This window comes from Candidozyma haemuli, assembly GCF_002926055.2.
Source record: "Candidozyma haemuli strain B11899 chromosome Unknown I_2014730914, whole genome shotgun sequence".
Taxonomy (NCBI): Eukaryota; Fungi; Ascomycota; class Pichiomycetes; order Serinales; family Metschnikowiaceae; genus Candidozyma; species Candidozyma haemuli.
In genome coordinates this window covers 102,901-117,708 of record NW_020289909.1, presented here as the reverse complement: position 1 = coordinate 117,708, position 14,808 = coordinate 102,901, and the positions used below count along the sequence as shown (strand labels likewise).

The 14,808-nt window shown below is 46.4% G+C and overlaps 6 protein-coding genes across 6 annotated transcripts; 4 read left to right on the top strand and 2 right to left on the bottom strand. All coding sequences in view use genetic code 12, as the record gives it.

The window, feature by feature from the left end:
* Positions 1-1,084: 1,084 nt before the first annotated feature.
* Positions 1,085-3,274, bottom strand: SCT2 (bifunctional glycerol-3-phosphate/glycerone-phosphate O-acyltransferase; the record flags this gene model as incomplete). Its single annotated transcript, XM_025488579.1, has 1 exon — positions 1,085-3,274. One exon carries the CDS (start codon positions 3,272-3,274, stop codon positions 1,085-1,087), a length of 2,190 nt encoding a protein of 729 aa, XP_025343346.1.
* Positions 3,275-4,231: 957 nt separating this feature from the next.
* On the bottom strand, positions 4,232-4,854 carry CXQ85_004973 (TRAPP complex core subunit; the record flags this gene model as incomplete). Its single annotated transcript, XM_025488578.1, has 2 exons — positions 4,232-4,750; positions 4,798-4,854. 2 exons carry the CDS (start codon positions 4,852-4,854, stop codon positions 4,232-4,234), a joined length of 576 nt encoding a protein of 191 aa, XP_025343345.1.
* A 2,966-nt stretch (positions 4,855-7,820) lies between these two features.
* SUR2 (sphingosine hydroxylase) lies at positions 7,821-8,885 on the top strand (the record flags this gene model as incomplete). Its single annotated transcript, XM_025488577.1, has 1 exon — positions 7,821-8,885. The coding sequence occupies one exon, from the start codon at positions 7,821-7,823 to the stop codon at positions 8,883-8,885; it is 1,065 nt and encodes a 354-aa protein (XP_025343344.1).
* Positions 8,886-10,125: 1,240 nt separating this feature from the next.
* Positions 10,126-11,013, top strand: CXQ85_004971 (uncharacterized protein; the record flags this gene model as incomplete). Its single annotated transcript, XM_025488576.1, has 1 exon — positions 10,126-11,013. The coding sequence occupies one exon, from the start codon at positions 10,126-10,128 to the stop codon at positions 11,011-11,013; it is 888 nt and encodes a 295-aa protein (XP_025343343.1).
* Positions 11,014-11,418: 405 nt separating this feature from the next.
* PRN1 (Prn1p) lies at positions 11,419-12,405 on the top strand (the record flags this gene model as incomplete). The annotated part of the gene is made up of 1 exon (XM_025488575.1): positions 11,419-12,405. The coding sequence occupies one exon, from the start codon at positions 11,419-11,421 to the stop codon at positions 12,403-12,405; it is 987 nt and encodes a 328-aa protein (XP_025343342.1).
* A 496-nt stretch (positions 12,406-12,901) lies between these two features.
* On the top strand, positions 12,902-14,140 carry POL32 (DNA polymerase delta subunit; the record flags this gene model as incomplete). The annotated part of the gene is made up of 1 exon (XM_025488574.1): positions 12,902-14,140. One exon carries the CDS (start codon positions 12,902-12,904, stop codon positions 14,138-14,140), a length of 1,239 nt encoding a protein of 412 aa, XP_025343341.1.
* Positions 14,141-14,808: the final 668 nt, after the last annotated feature.

Genomic DNA, 14,808 nt, shown 5'->3' with positions numbered 1-14,808 from the left:
GCGTCTAAAAACGAGCATTTTCTGGCCGCGCTGCCCCCCAGGGCTAGGCAAGCTTTTTACCGCAAGGGGAAAAACTACAAAGACGAGGCACAAAAGGACCCTAAAAAAGAAACCTAGGCACAAAGGCACAAAACGGGTTCGGTCTGGAGGGCCACATTGTCGGGGGACACTGACTTTGTCAAGGGATTCGGGACTCGAGGTTGAGTTGGGGGTTCGAGGTTTCGTGTTTTTCACGTTTTTCACTTTTTCATCTGGTGATCCGCGGTCCACTAACTTTTCACTTCTGGTCCCATAACTGTTGCCTGGCCTGGGCTGCCTGGCCTACCAAGACCTCGTTTAAACTTCAGATCTGGAGGAGCATCTGACACCTCAGGCAACGGCTGGGTTCGGGTACAATGGCTCCAAATGGAGGTACCAGCTGTGTGTACGTGCTCTAAAGCGGAATCCGCAAAACATGCAAAACACCCAATTTAACCTTCACGTGGTTTTTCCCTTTTTCCTCGGGTACCTTGTCCCGCTGGCTGCCTGGTCTACAACGGTAGAGTTATGGCGGCTAATATATTTTAGCTCAATGCTATGTGTGGTATCTCTCTCTCTTCAGCTTCCTGGGGTAGGAGGGGGTCTGGCTGAACGAAGCCCTGTAATGCAGAAGCCTCACCAAACCAGGCAACTCCAACGTAAACAGCACGTCGTAGGCAGGCAACGTAGGCAGGGTCAACCTTTTTCCATAAACAGCGTGATGCACAATCTTGCTGCCGCCGGCCTCCAACCCCACGAATTGCTCCATCGCTCTTCTCCAGTGCCCTCGGTCTCCAGCCAAGACTTCCGAGTCTCACCATAGCCCCCAATGCAACTGGGCCTGTTTAGTCTTCTTGGAACATTGTTTGCTCATGCATGGCAATCCTACCACACCTTGGACTATACTTTTCTGGTCGCTGGGATTTTCCATCAAATGTAGGCTTAGAACATACCGGCGCCTTAAGCCATTCACGCTTTACAAACACTCCACTATGTGTATGTGCACCCTGCGCCAAGTCACTTCCTTAAGCCACCATGTGGTAGACTTCCATTCACCGTGGGGAACCTACCATTGGTTTGCTTTGTTTTTCATGGCCTTACGAAGCCTCAACCGGGCATTCTCTCTTCTCTCCTCTTCCTCCTCTTCTTCCACTTCCCGGGACGCTTCCTCGACATCCTCATCTTTTTCATGTGAGGCGTCGCTTACTTCAGAAACAGAATCCTCTTCCAGTGTCGTAGTATCTTTTTCATCCACTGACGAAAAGATCGGAATGTTACTCAAGTTATCGAGCCAGTATGAGTCGCTCTTGGAGTGAACAGACTCGTGGTCAGCCTTACCGTGCTCTGTCTCTTCTTCTTCGTCAAGAACTTCGCCAAGATCACTGGTGTTCTCGTCAATGCGGTTGTATTCACGGTAAAACTTGTCATAGTCGTCAAAGATCAGAGGTCCATACTTCTCGCAGAACTCCATCACCTCATGAGCTAACTTTCTTCTCGTCTTCTTAAGTTCCTCGATCTGGACCACGTCCAGATGGTGTGATAACATTGAGTAAAGGAGCGGCTTCAAGGACTTGTAGGAATCCACACAACTCTCGCCTGTTCTCAATGACGCATATGTTGTGAGAACCATCCACAAGTACATTGCAATAAAAAGTAGGAAAAGTGGCACTTGTGTCCTCACGGTTTCACTGGCTGATCTTAATAACCAGCAGGCAATACCAGCCCAGAAGATATAAAGCAGCGGTGCAAGTCCCAATGCCACAAGAATCTTCCATGTACTGATCACATCGTTTGCTTTGATTTTGACCACGGATCCAGCTAATGCCTCCTTTGCTTTGGTCTTGGAGATACGACGGGAAACAATGAACACCGGTGCAAACATGAAAACACCGGGCAAGGAAAGGAGTAAGAAGAATGCCACCGTCGAAACACGTACAACGAATCTGTAAAACACAACCCAACGATTGGAGCTCGTGAGGTCTTCCACTTGGTGATCATGAAGTGACATTGCCATAAGCATCTTGTTGTACTGGAAAACGTTATCCCTTAAATGTTTCACGTCAGGTCTGTGTGAATACTTCTGGTAACCTTTCATCAAACGACGGTTCATTTCAACCACCAAAGGCAAAGGAATGTGTTCTCGGTTTACCGAAGTATACAATCTTCTGGCTGCTTGGATCACCATGAGAGTGTCAAAGTCGTCGCAAGTGACCGTAACTTCCTTAAGTCTCAACGTAATCAAGTCAATCAACTTGTTGACCACGTCTCTTGAATTCTGTTCATACTTGACAGCATCTTTTTTCGTCACACGTATTGGCTTTCCATACTCCACAACGACCCTAGATCTGAACCTATGTGGATGGAAGTAATTGAGTCCCACTGGGATGATGTTTACCAGGGCGTCAGGGTCCTCAGACTTGGACACCGCACCTAATGCCATAATTCCCACACCAGGCTTCAAAGGAAGCAACCCTGGTCTGTCATGCAGCCCTCCTTCTGGGAAGATACCCAAAACCTTACCCCTGTTAAGATGGTTGAAAACATTGTCAAAAACTTGGTTGTTGTCAACGTGAGGAGCGGTCTTATAGTCTGTACCGTTTGTGAGCCTGTCAATAAGTTTCTCATCTCTTTCGGACTGTTTCTCGAAGTTGACCTTGAATGGTTTCCTCAACACAATCCTTGTATCCGAGATAATTTCTTCAATTTGGGCGTTTCCCAAACTATTTGGAAGTCCTAAAAGCCCTTTGACCTCAGCCTCCTTGGTGAATTTTGTTCCTTCCCCGATAACTTCCACGTTGTCGCCATCGGGACCGAAATTTTCAATTCGAATCTGGCCCAGTGCCGGCTTCACCAAGTCCTGAGCTCTTTCAACAGGAATGGCGCTACACAACCGAGCAGCCAGACCAATAAATGCTCTTCGGTACGACTTGGCCGCCGTAAGTAAAGAGATCCTCCGTCCAGACGTGGCTCTCGTTGTTGACATCACCACCAATGGATCCACAAACTGATTGTGATGCGGTGCAATGACGAATATGATGGCCCCCTTCTTGGGGATGTTGAAAGTACCTCTCAGACGGATATCCCTGAAGAACGTATGGATGACCATGTTGAAAAACCATATCACTAGGTCATAGGAGAGCATCAACAAGATGTCTCTCACAACCTCCCGAGGGCTCCTCTTCTTCCTGCGCTGGTTGTACTCGGGGTCATTGAGAAGGCCGTCAATTGGGTTGATACCCATTTGCAGATTGCCCATTGAGTCGGATTTTGTTTGCTTTGGAATAGTACTAGTAAGTGGGGGGAATCTTATCGGAGATCGAGGGGTATGGTATGTTGGAAATCACACTGTGGGATCACGTGCAAGTCTTGGAACTTTGCTACCTGCGGGACAAAAATCGGCTGGAGAAGGATGGTCACAAAGAGTGTAGTGAAAGATGGTAGTGGTTAAAGTTTAATTGTTTCTTCTCTTGCCTTCGTACTGCCGCTCGGTACCGACCGGCTTATTTTTGTGTTCTGTTTGAGCCCTGTGTTTCACCTTCTTCCTTGCTTCGATATCTGCAGGCCATTTGCAGCCACTTAGATTGTTGCAATTACTTCTTCCTCGGTAAGACTTGGAGAGGGCCGATGGCACAATGTCTTTTGTTATTTCGTAGCATCCAATTGCGTCTTGGCGTGCCCCCTAAAGTACCAAGGAAATTCATCGGGACAGCATGGGCTCATCCTCGCGCAAAAAAGGCTAAACCACTCCTTGCCAGTGTTTGATAGTATAGGACAAGATGTCTCAGAATCACCCCATTGGTTTCTGTTTCTGGGTTGTACGGTTGGCTGGGGAAGTTGTGGGAAGTTATCGCTTCAGAGTCTGGAGTGTCCATGCAGCAATCCAATGTAGGTAAGCCATTAAAGAGAACGAAGCGGACAAGTAACCATCTGCCTCGCCTTAACAACATCATCACCGGATCATCGTAGCCCTTGTTGAGCCTGAGTCACCAGCTTTCCATGCATGGAAGCATTTCGCCCAACTGACGTCCGGGACGCCGATCAAGCAAGATGAGCCAAACTTAAACCGGGTAAACCTTCTTCAAATTCGTCAGCGTACGAATCCTTCAAGGGTGACGCCCCTGGGCTCCTGGGAGGATTGGAGGTGGTGGCGGTGAGTTTACTAGCGCTTCTGCCAGGGAAGGATGGACGGACTAAGCTTACGCTTAGTCCTCACCTAGTCCTCCCCAGCAGGAACCTCATCCTTAAGAATCTTATTCAACTTGACCTTCAATTCCGTCTTGTCGTCGCCTCTCAACGCATCCCTGACGAAAAACACGTCCGTGTCTAGCTGGACCATCTGCAATGCTCCTCTCAACACACCACAGTACAACTGGGAGTACCAGAGCTCTTTCTGGATCTTTGGGTCCAGTGTGACTGGAAGCTCAACAAAGTCAGCAAGCGGGTTCTCCGTAAACACAAGCGAAAAGCTCTTCCCGTCAGCGCCAAAGTTCTCCACTGTAGGCGTGATGTTAAGGAACATCTTAAACCCAACCTTGCTGATCATCTCAGCAGTTTCCTTAAACAGCAGGCATCTCTGGGCGCCAGTTTTCGCCAAAAACTCTTCAATAAGACGAAGCCCAATGTTGTATCCCATTCTGTCGAGCTGGCGATTCACCTCAGCATAGTTGTTGTTCAAGTCTCTACAGAGCTGGGCCACCACGGAACCGTAGGTGAGTGTGAAAAGCTCAGTGTTCTGGAAAGTTAGTAATTGAGCCGAGGAGAGTTGGAAAATATACATACGATCTTCTCTGAGGTGTTTTTCCAGATACTGTCGGCGGAGTATTTCGATTTCGACATGAAGAAGTGTAGTTGGTGATTTGGTACTGCACACCTGTTGGCGACGATACTATGTGGTTGGGGGAGGGATGGAGGTAGACGGAGGGTGGATGGAGATTTTTGGGTGGGTTTTTGGCAGCTTGGGGAAAGTATGGAAAGGGACTAGATTTCGAAATTTTGGCTTTTTTTGGGGAGTTTTGGGCGAGTTTTGGGCGAGTTGGTGGACGCTTTTTATGGCTGCGAAATATGGAAAGTGCTGAAGAAGAAGGGTTATGGGTACTTGGGACTGGGTGATTTGAATTGGTATTTTAATTATGTATTAGTGTTTCTTGGAGTTTCTTGGTGAATTCTATGAAGATCGTTTTTGAGTAAAAAGTGGATACCTTGAAATACGTTGCCTCTTCTTTCCAGTACTCATATCCATCCGAATTTCGGTTTATGTAGAGTTAAATGGAATTTCTACTTAGTTGGTAATCTAAGTTAATTGATCCAAAATTGCTCTTTTTCAGCTTCTGTCTGTTATTGTTGGATAAGTCCAGATTTTCAAAAAGCAAGCGGTAAAGCAGACCTTGTAACTCAGGTCAGTTGAGCCAGTTGACAACCACCATAAGCACAATAAACATAACCTTTAGGCTATATACGTAGAAATGTGTACTTATAAAAGTATATGTAAACCTTTCTTGTCCAACTGAGCACCAATCCTCGCAGTTGGTATGTAAATACATCCTACTTTAGTAAAAGCAACTCTTTAGCCCATTTTCCATGGAGCCAACGTCAGTTAAACCAAAGTGGTCTACTTATTCTACCCGGGAAGCCCCCAAAAACCAATTTGACACCTTCTTCTCCAAAACCTTCAACCCTTTTGATCCAAATTCCACTTTCTTCACATCTCACAAGCTACAACATCCAACTACACCAATCTTACTAAGCTCCTCGACTGCCGCCGCCACAGTTGAATTCCCCAACATTTCTTTCATCCCCTACCTGACCATAACCACTACTTATCCAACTCTGGGGAGCACATGGGACGGGGCTTTGTTCATAGCGCATTTTCCGAGATCCAATACTTCGGGATCATCGAAATTTGTACCATTGTTGGATCTTGTGGGATTCGGTAGTTGTAGACTAAAAAGCTTAAAACCACTTTCCCCAAACCCGCTTAATTCCCGTTCCGCCGTCGGTTAATCCAAGTTGACAAAGTAAACTATCACTTCATTCGATATCAGTTAGCAACTCTGTGGTTCTAATCCACCTATCGGAACCCCTTGAAACGTTGCGCTGGTTAGCAATTCACTTTGCGCCAGACAAGTCGTTTCAAGTTGCTGTCCAAGACCCCTACCATGTCACCCTTAAAGCCGTACCAATAAAGACGTTGCTCTTAAAGCCGTACCTGAACAAACGTTGCAGTAGTAATTACTGTCCCATTGTAGTCCATACATCTGAACATCACCAACTGGTAGTACTACCGAGAGCCTCTGCTACCTTTACCAATATGTACCTACCTTTTATGCCCTCCGCTAAAATCGCCAGCCCTTAAATTTACGACCTTTCCTTCTTTAGTCCTTCTTTAGTGCTTCTTTGGAACCTTCTCTGATCCTAAAGTGCACCAAAAAAGTACCACAATGCAACGCCAGGCAAATCCCGAAACAGACAGTTAACGGCTTTCCCAATTCCAAAAACCCCATGAAACGGCACAAAGCAACTCCAGATCAAATCCTCCTTCCCTATTCGCCCACCGAGCAAACATGGGCGGAAGCGGTATTCCCATAATTTGCGTTTTCTGATTTCGCAGCCATTATCTAAAGCATCACAAAACACAAGCTCTTCGATGCCACAGCCCCAGGTGGACTCCTAAAACGTCAAACTAAAACGAATTCGGCTAAAAGGATATGACAAAGCGAAAGGGAAGCGAAACTGATCCCAAAACTTAGCCCATTCAGCAGTTCAGGCACTAGAAACCTTATCCAACGAGCAACCCGTCCGGATCGGCGCCTAACAAAGAAGTGACAGCAAGAACAAGCGGAAACAAGGAATCCCGAAGGTCAACCCAAACGTTTAGCATGTTTGCCAACCACAAGTTCAACAAAACACAGCACTATATTTAGTATCCTCGGGTTACCAGCCGCAGCCGCCCAGCCTCACCAGACGACAAGCCAGGGAGAAAGAAGCACCAGTAATGAACAAAAATGAGAGAAAAAGAGCTATAGAATTACCCCAGTAAATCCAGTCAAACGGCATCTACCATTCTATTCCATAAAATATGTAGCCTTCTTTTCCTTTTCTTCTTCCTCCCACCCTCCATTCCGTTTGCAGCCATGGACCCCTATCGACAGGCAGCACCTGATAACCATCACCCATTGACCGACTCGTCAAGTCTACGCCTGTTGCTGTTTCTATTTCTAGTGCCATCCAAAACAATGGCCACGTTGTGTTAGCCCATTAACGTAAATAATGGTCCTCCCTTTACTTGAATGGTTTACTGGAATGGCTGAACTGGACCCTCAGCCAGACCCTTCTCACTCTACTAATCCTCATTTTTCACCACCAAACCAACAAGAACACCCTACAACACCCTACAACACCTTAACTTACTATGTAAACCAAGCAACCATTAAAGCAGCTTACGCTTTCCTTCTCTTATTTTTTTCTCTTTCCTGGTACGACTTTCCTTCCCTCCTTTTCCTCCTTTCCCTCCTCTTCCTTCCACCACCACCACACCTCACGTGCTAATTGCGTCCAGCTGTAACGCAAAACAAACCGTCCACTTCCATCCCATCTGCTTATTTTGCTTTCCGCCGCCTCGTGTCAACTTCACCTGCTTCGTGTTCTCCTTTTTCCACTCCCCTTTCCACTCCCCTTTTGGTGTCTGCACTGGGGGCTGCTCGGCTGTTTTCTTTTTTCCCGCTTTCCACTATATAAGCGTTGCGCATCCCTCCATCTCTCAGAAACACACCACTTATTGTTCTGTTTTTTATAACCTTTTCACCATGGACGTGCTACTGCCCCCTGCCAACATTTCGGCTGCTGTGGCGGATGCTCTTTTGCCTCCGCCGGTCGTGGTGATGCCCAAACTGAGTCTTATTCCGGGTCTTCCTGATGGCATCCTTGCCATCTTTGCTCCTGTCATTGCCTACTGGACTTACTCCACCTTTTTCCATATCATCGACGTGTACGAGCTTGCTGAGAAGTACCGTATACATCCTAGCGAGGAGGAGGAGCTGAGGAATAAGGCGCCTTTGAAGGATGTGCTTTATGATGTTGTTATTCAGCATATCATTCAGCTGGTGGTGGCTTACGCTGTTTACCGTATAGATCCTCCTCCAACCACAGGCCACGAGCTTTACCAGATTTGGTACCTCAAACACAACTGGGCTCCTACTTGGGTTCCAGATTCGTTGCTCTGGTTTGCCTACACTTATGGCTGGTCGGTTCTTCGTATGGGCGTGGCCTTCTGCATCATCGATACATGGCAGTACTGGCTCCATAGAACCATGCACTTGAACAAAACCTTGTACCGTCGTTTCCACTCCAGACACCACCGTCTTTATGTTCCTTACGCGTACGGTGCTCTTTACAACGACCCAGTGGAGGGTTTTTTGCTAGACACCGTCGGCACTGGTATCGCCGGTATCATCACCCAACTCTCCCCTCGTGAGTCGCTCTTCGTCTATGTGTTTGCTACCATGAAGACCGTTGACGACCACTGCGGCTACCGTCTCCCATGGGACCCCTTCCAGTTCCTTTTCCCCAACAACGCCATTTACCACGACATTCACCATCAAAACTGGGGGTTCCGCAACAACTTCTCCCAGCCTTTCTTTACCATCTGGGATAAAATCTCCAACACCCAGTACCAGTTTGTGCAAGAATACAAGGACAAACAGAACAGAATTACTTTGGAGAAGTACAGGCTCTTCTTGGCCCGCAGACAAGAAAAGAAGGATGCTATGATGAAGAAGTCTTCGTCTATGGCTTCTACAAACTCCGTCAGCTCGTCGGAGTCCAATACTGCTGTCGGCACGCCCGTCAGCGAAACCAAAAAGACCATGTAATGCAAAAGAACCATTAATATCCCCTTCCCGGTTCTTCGCTACTGTAATAGCATATAATGAGGTACGTAACTTGATAAGAAATTGTCGAATTAGATTGTAAGCAAGCTGTAGAGTTAGAGATTGGATGAAGGAAGCTGTAGAGTTAGAGATTGGATGAAGGTTTGCTGGAGCAGTGAGCCCACATTTAGTTTAACTCGCTGGGTATCAGCCCAACTAGATCATTTAGATAACAAGAACAAGCTTTAAAGACATCCACATCAACTATCTATTCAATTCAAGCTTGAAAAGCCCATTATAGCCCCCTCCCAGCTCTCACTACACCCCTTGGACCCTCCAGCAACCAACCTACCAATCCTCGGACGACCGTTAGATCCTCAATACCAGCCTCCATAAACCATCGCTGGTTCTACATAGTAAAGCTCATTCCATCACTTTTCTTTTTCCAGTCCTTGTAGGATGTCATTCGAATCGGTTTTGTGTATCTTTCGCTTACATGACGAATTCTCCAGGATCGGCATTTGGGAGCCCCGATATTGACCGGGCCCTGGTCAGCCAGGCCTGGAGATATACCGTTCTTGGATATATCCGACGGAGGTGAACCCAAAGGGTCATAAGTAAACAACCAAAGGTCACGGCTAGGATGTCAATTCATTGATTTCCTGTTATTTGATACTTTTTTGGTGCATGTGTTAGTTCTCCCCAACCAGCCATTTTTCAGTACTGAGAGTCCAGTTTAAGTTCCAGTAAATGTTAAGTAAACCACCAAAAATCACCAAACCACTCTTTAATAAAATGAACGACTCTCTATAAACTGAGATACTCTCTCTTTATCTTAAATTCATCTTTACTTCATTTTTTTTTCACCTAACCTTCCTTTCCCTTCCCATTCTTATCTTTCTGGGGACCGCGTTTTGCAACCGTTTCCGCATATGTGCCAAAATTATACAATAACCAATTGACACAAACCACTTCCTGAAAAATCGAAAAACGACCCTAAAAAATCCTAAAAATAGCAATTTCCCTACTTTGACCCACCAAGTACACTAACAAACCCTCCCTTCATGACCTCCAGCCTTTTCCATCACCCATTCCCTTCTTCTCCCTTGCATCGGCTCCTACGCAATCGCACTCAGCTGTGACAGGTTGAAAAGTGTACGGCACAATTAGTCACATACTCCCGAGTGGCTCTGGTATAAATAGCAGCCAGTTTCCATCAAATCTTCACTATATCAACTCCTCAATGACTACTTACCAGAACCAAGACTTCGATGCTAAGGGCTACAATGCCGCCAGGCCTACTTACCCTGATCTGTTTTATGATACTTTGATGGAGTACCATAAGTCCAAGGGCAACCCTACCGAGCTAGCATTGGACGTGGGCTGTGGACCAGGATTTGTGGCGTTTAAGTTGCTCAATTACTTTGAATCGGTCGTGGGAACTGACTTTTCACTGACTATGATTGACCAGTGTAATAAGGACCCACGGGTGGAGTTTTCAGATAAGGTGAGGTTCTATGCTACGCCTGCTGAAGAAGCACCTAAGGATATTCTTCCGCTGTCTGTGGATATGATTACAGCGGCCGAGGCGTGCCATTGGTTTGACCATCCAAAGTTTTTTGCCGAAAGCGCCAGGATTCTTAAATCAGGTGGTACTTTGGCTTACTGGTTCTACTTTGACCCTGTTTTCGTGGGTAACCAGAAAGCTACTGACCTTGTGGTGGAGTACTCTTACGATTCGTCTAAAAAGAAGTATGGCGATTCGTATGAACGTTTCTTTGGACCGTACTTTGACCAGCCAGGCCACGATATCTTCAGAACGACCTTATCCCATATCAGTCCGCCTGAATCTGAGTTTACTGATATTGTCAGACACTACTACCACCCACATGAAAACCCTGACGGCCCCAAGTACACTTCCTTGTACATTGAAAGAAAGATCTCGTTGAACACCTTCAGAGGCCAAGCCAAGAGTTGGTCAGGCTACCACAATTGGAAGAGAGACAATCCAGATAAGCCAGACGCTGCAGATGAGCTTATTGATAAGTTGGCCGAGGCGTTAGGCGTTGATCTCGACACGCCTTTGCAAGTTGTGTTCCCTACAGTGTACACTTTTGCCAGAAGGAAGTAGAACTTCCAGGACAGTGGTGACACTGGGAATGTCAAGTATTACGATATTATGAAGAAATGAGCCTATGTCGCCAATAGATGATTTATCAAAAAATGTGTAGTCCATATATGACAAATCCTGATCACTAATAGGTGTTCCCCAGACTGGTTGCAAATGTGCCAGCCTTATCTCCTGCATATAAGCACATTGATTTGATGAAAATTGCTAAATTCTATAAGGTTGGTAGTTTTTTAGTAATGAAATATCGGCCTATATGCACTCCCCACATACCAAAAGCCCTTCGATGCATTTACTAATACCTGACTACCACAACGTTTATAAGTGACCGAAAATCCGCCTTTCCTGGAGTATAAATTAATGAAAAGCGTCTTTTTCGTTTGGCTCATTACATTTTTTACAACTATCATGGCATCTCAAAGAACAATCAAAACTATATTACCCGCTATCGAACAAGCTGAAGGTGTGGGGGCTCGAGTCAGAAGAAGCATTGGCAACATGAACATGAGGAACTTTTCTCCCTTCTTGATGTTTGACCATTTCTCTTCGAACGGCAAGGGTGGGTTCCCAGAACACCCTCACTTGGGCCAGGAAACCATTACCTTGATGATGAAAGGTGCATTTGCTCATGAAGACTTTACTGGATCCAAGGGTGTGTTGAGAGAGAACGATCTTCAGTTTATGACTGCTGGAAGGGGTACTGTGCATTCAGAAATGCCTGTTATTCATCCAGACGGCTCTGCCAATGTGGGATTGCAATTGTGGGTGGATTTGCCTGAGAAGCTTAAGGAAGTCGAGCCTAGGTATAGAGACTTGAAGGAATGGGAGGTGCCTGAGGTGACTGACCAGGATGGTAAGGTTACAGTGAGAGTGATTTCTGGTGAATCCTTGGGCGTCAAGCTGGAGAAGGATTTGGCCTACACGCCGGTGAACTACTACCATTACAAGATGAAGCCAGGCTCGCTGTTTACCCAGGCAGTGCCTAAAGACTTCAACTTCTTCTTGTATTTGATGCAAGGAGGCACTTTAAAGCTTCACGATGGATCCCAGGCTAAGGAGTTTGACAATGTGTTTTTCAATGCTGACGGTGATACCATTCTGGCTGAGTACCCTGAATCCAACACCAAAGAAGCCGAGTTTGTGCTTGTGGGAGGTCAGGTATTGGACCAGCCAGTCGTTCAGCACGGTCCGTTCGTTGCCACTAGCAGAGACAGAATCGTCCAGGCATTCACAGACTACCAGTACGCCAGAAACGGGTTCGAAAGGCTCAAGTCCTGGAACACTCTCATTTCTGGTGGTGTCACTGAAGACATGATCAACAACGAGTTGGGCGGCAGCTTGGAGGCCCGTGCGGCCGAAAAGAGAAAGTTCTTGGGCACCAAGGACGAGCTTTAAGCAAAGGTGATTTATAGAATATAGCATGTTTAGGCAAAGAATTTGTTGCTACTGAGAGTGGGAAGCTGCCTTCCTTTGTAGGAACCGCACTGTTTGTGTTTTCTCCATTTGGACAGCCCATTGTGATATGGGGAGTTCCTGAAAAATGCTATTTTTATGATACACAAATTTCTTAGCGAAATGAATGTTTTGATAAGAAAAAACGTAGATGGAGGGGAAATGGTATAGATGCTTGGACGGTTCAAAAAGGGTCCTACTTACGCAAGCAGGGTCTTCTGGACTGTGCAGGATGGCAAAACCACCACAGATAGATTCCAATTTCCTCTTCAAACGAAACCAATGTAATTTTTTTTAAAATTACTATCCCACCTCTCCCTTCTCTATGTGACATTTATGGTATTCTCTAGTGGTTGCAAAAAGTGGCCTGCACACAACACCGTACCACATCAAACGCGCTTCACCACACTCCATCACTCAACCCTCCAGCTCTGAAAATATGACTATGGATATCACACCAGACCAGGTCAGATACATCGCTGAGCAGCTAGAAAGCCATAGCGTGTCGTTTAACACGGTCTCACGTGATCTCAATCTACACACTGCCCAGGCCAAGCAGGTGCTTTATGCGTACTACTCATCTAACAAGGAGAAGTTGAACGCGTTATATGTGGTGACTGGAGTTCAAGGACTGAAAACGGTGGTGAAGGTGGTGGATAACGTGGACGATGGGGTCATGTCGGAGGTTTTCGATAAGGTCAATTCCAAGCATATTTTTAGCATTTCTCAGAATAAGTTCTCGTTCAGTACGAGTGATATTGCATTAGAGGAGCTCAGACGTCCGGTGGATTTGGAGAATCTAGACGTTTATTATGAGCAAGGCATGATTAGGGGAAGGCCTGTTAAGAAGGCGCTGGTCAAGGAAGGGTTCCGTCCTAGAGCTGAACCAGCAAAGCCTAAGCCTAAGCCAGAACCAAAGAAGGAAGCTGCTCCTCCTCCCCAGGCTGAAAGCAAGCCAAAGTTACAGTACCAGTCTAGGAAAGAAAAACCACAGCCATCGTTGCTTTCAAACTACGTTTCAAGAAAGGATGAGAAGAAGCAGAAGGATGCAGAAAAGAGTGGTAGCACTGTTGATAAACGCTCTAGGCCCGATCAGGGCTCTGGCTACCAATACAAATCCCGCAAATTAGAGAAGCAGCAGCCTAAGGAAAGAGTCATTGTGTCCCACGACACGGAGGATCCAGAGGATGAAGAGCCAGCGAGAAAGGCGCCCACAACGAAAACTACCGATCTCAATTCGTTGTTCTTAGACGATCTAAGCGACTTTTCTGATAATGACGACACGGCGAAGGAGGCGGCTCAGGAAAAGGAGGAGCCCATTATGGTTGAGGAAGCGGCACAGCACGATCCCCTGGCTGAGGAAGAAAAGGGGGCCAAAGCCACCGTTGCTCCCCTGCTACCCCAGGATTCTTCGTTGCGTTCTCTTACATCGAAATCGCCCACGCCGCAGGTTGCGGAGCCCCAGGATACGGCCAAAGATGCACCTCAGGAACCTGAGACTACAGTTGATGAAGATGGTTATATTGTGACGAAGAAAGCACCAGAGCCCAAGAAGGAGCCCCCTAAACGTGAAGTCAAAAAACCAGCCCCTGCCACTAAAAAGCCAACTTCCTCAAAGAAGAAATCAGACGGAACAAAGAAACAGGCATCCCTTATGAGCTTCTTCGACAGACGCTAATCTACCTTGTACGATCGGCTAAGCCGACCAAATACTCGCTCGTTTCATTCCCATAGCGCAAGGCCGGCTTGAGGGACCGACTTAGTGTTACAATGGAGGCGGTATAAGCGTTAACACAGCGTTTTCTCCTGCAACAAGAAAGAGGTAAACAAGTTAACTCATTAGGTCTTCAAGTCTTGGAGCCGGAAGCTTGGAAGCTACCGAGCGAGAAACATTAACCGGCTCGGGAGCTAACTCAGTGCCGCCGAGGATTTAGGTAGTATCGGGTTCCACAATGCGTGAGGTAAAGTCAAAATAATGGCTGGATCCAATTCTTATCCATTAGAGGAAGTGACGGGACATCCCATGAAAGACACATTCCCAATGCAGTTGTGGCTATTCCCTCTTCAGACCTATTTGCAGCGACCATATAATGGCGGGCCTGCATAACATACTGCATATAGACTGCGATTTTCCAAATGTCATTTCCTAAATAGGAAAAGATTTTGCAACCACTGGAACACGTTATAACTTGTTACAGTAATTCTCTAACCTGACGACAAAACAAAGCGCTTACTGGACGCTGAAATGCTCTTCTCGATATATAAGGCTGACAAGGCGTTGGATTCCGCAACTCTTTATACATTTTTGGTTACGTTTCGATTCCAAAAAAGTTCCCTTTGAAACGG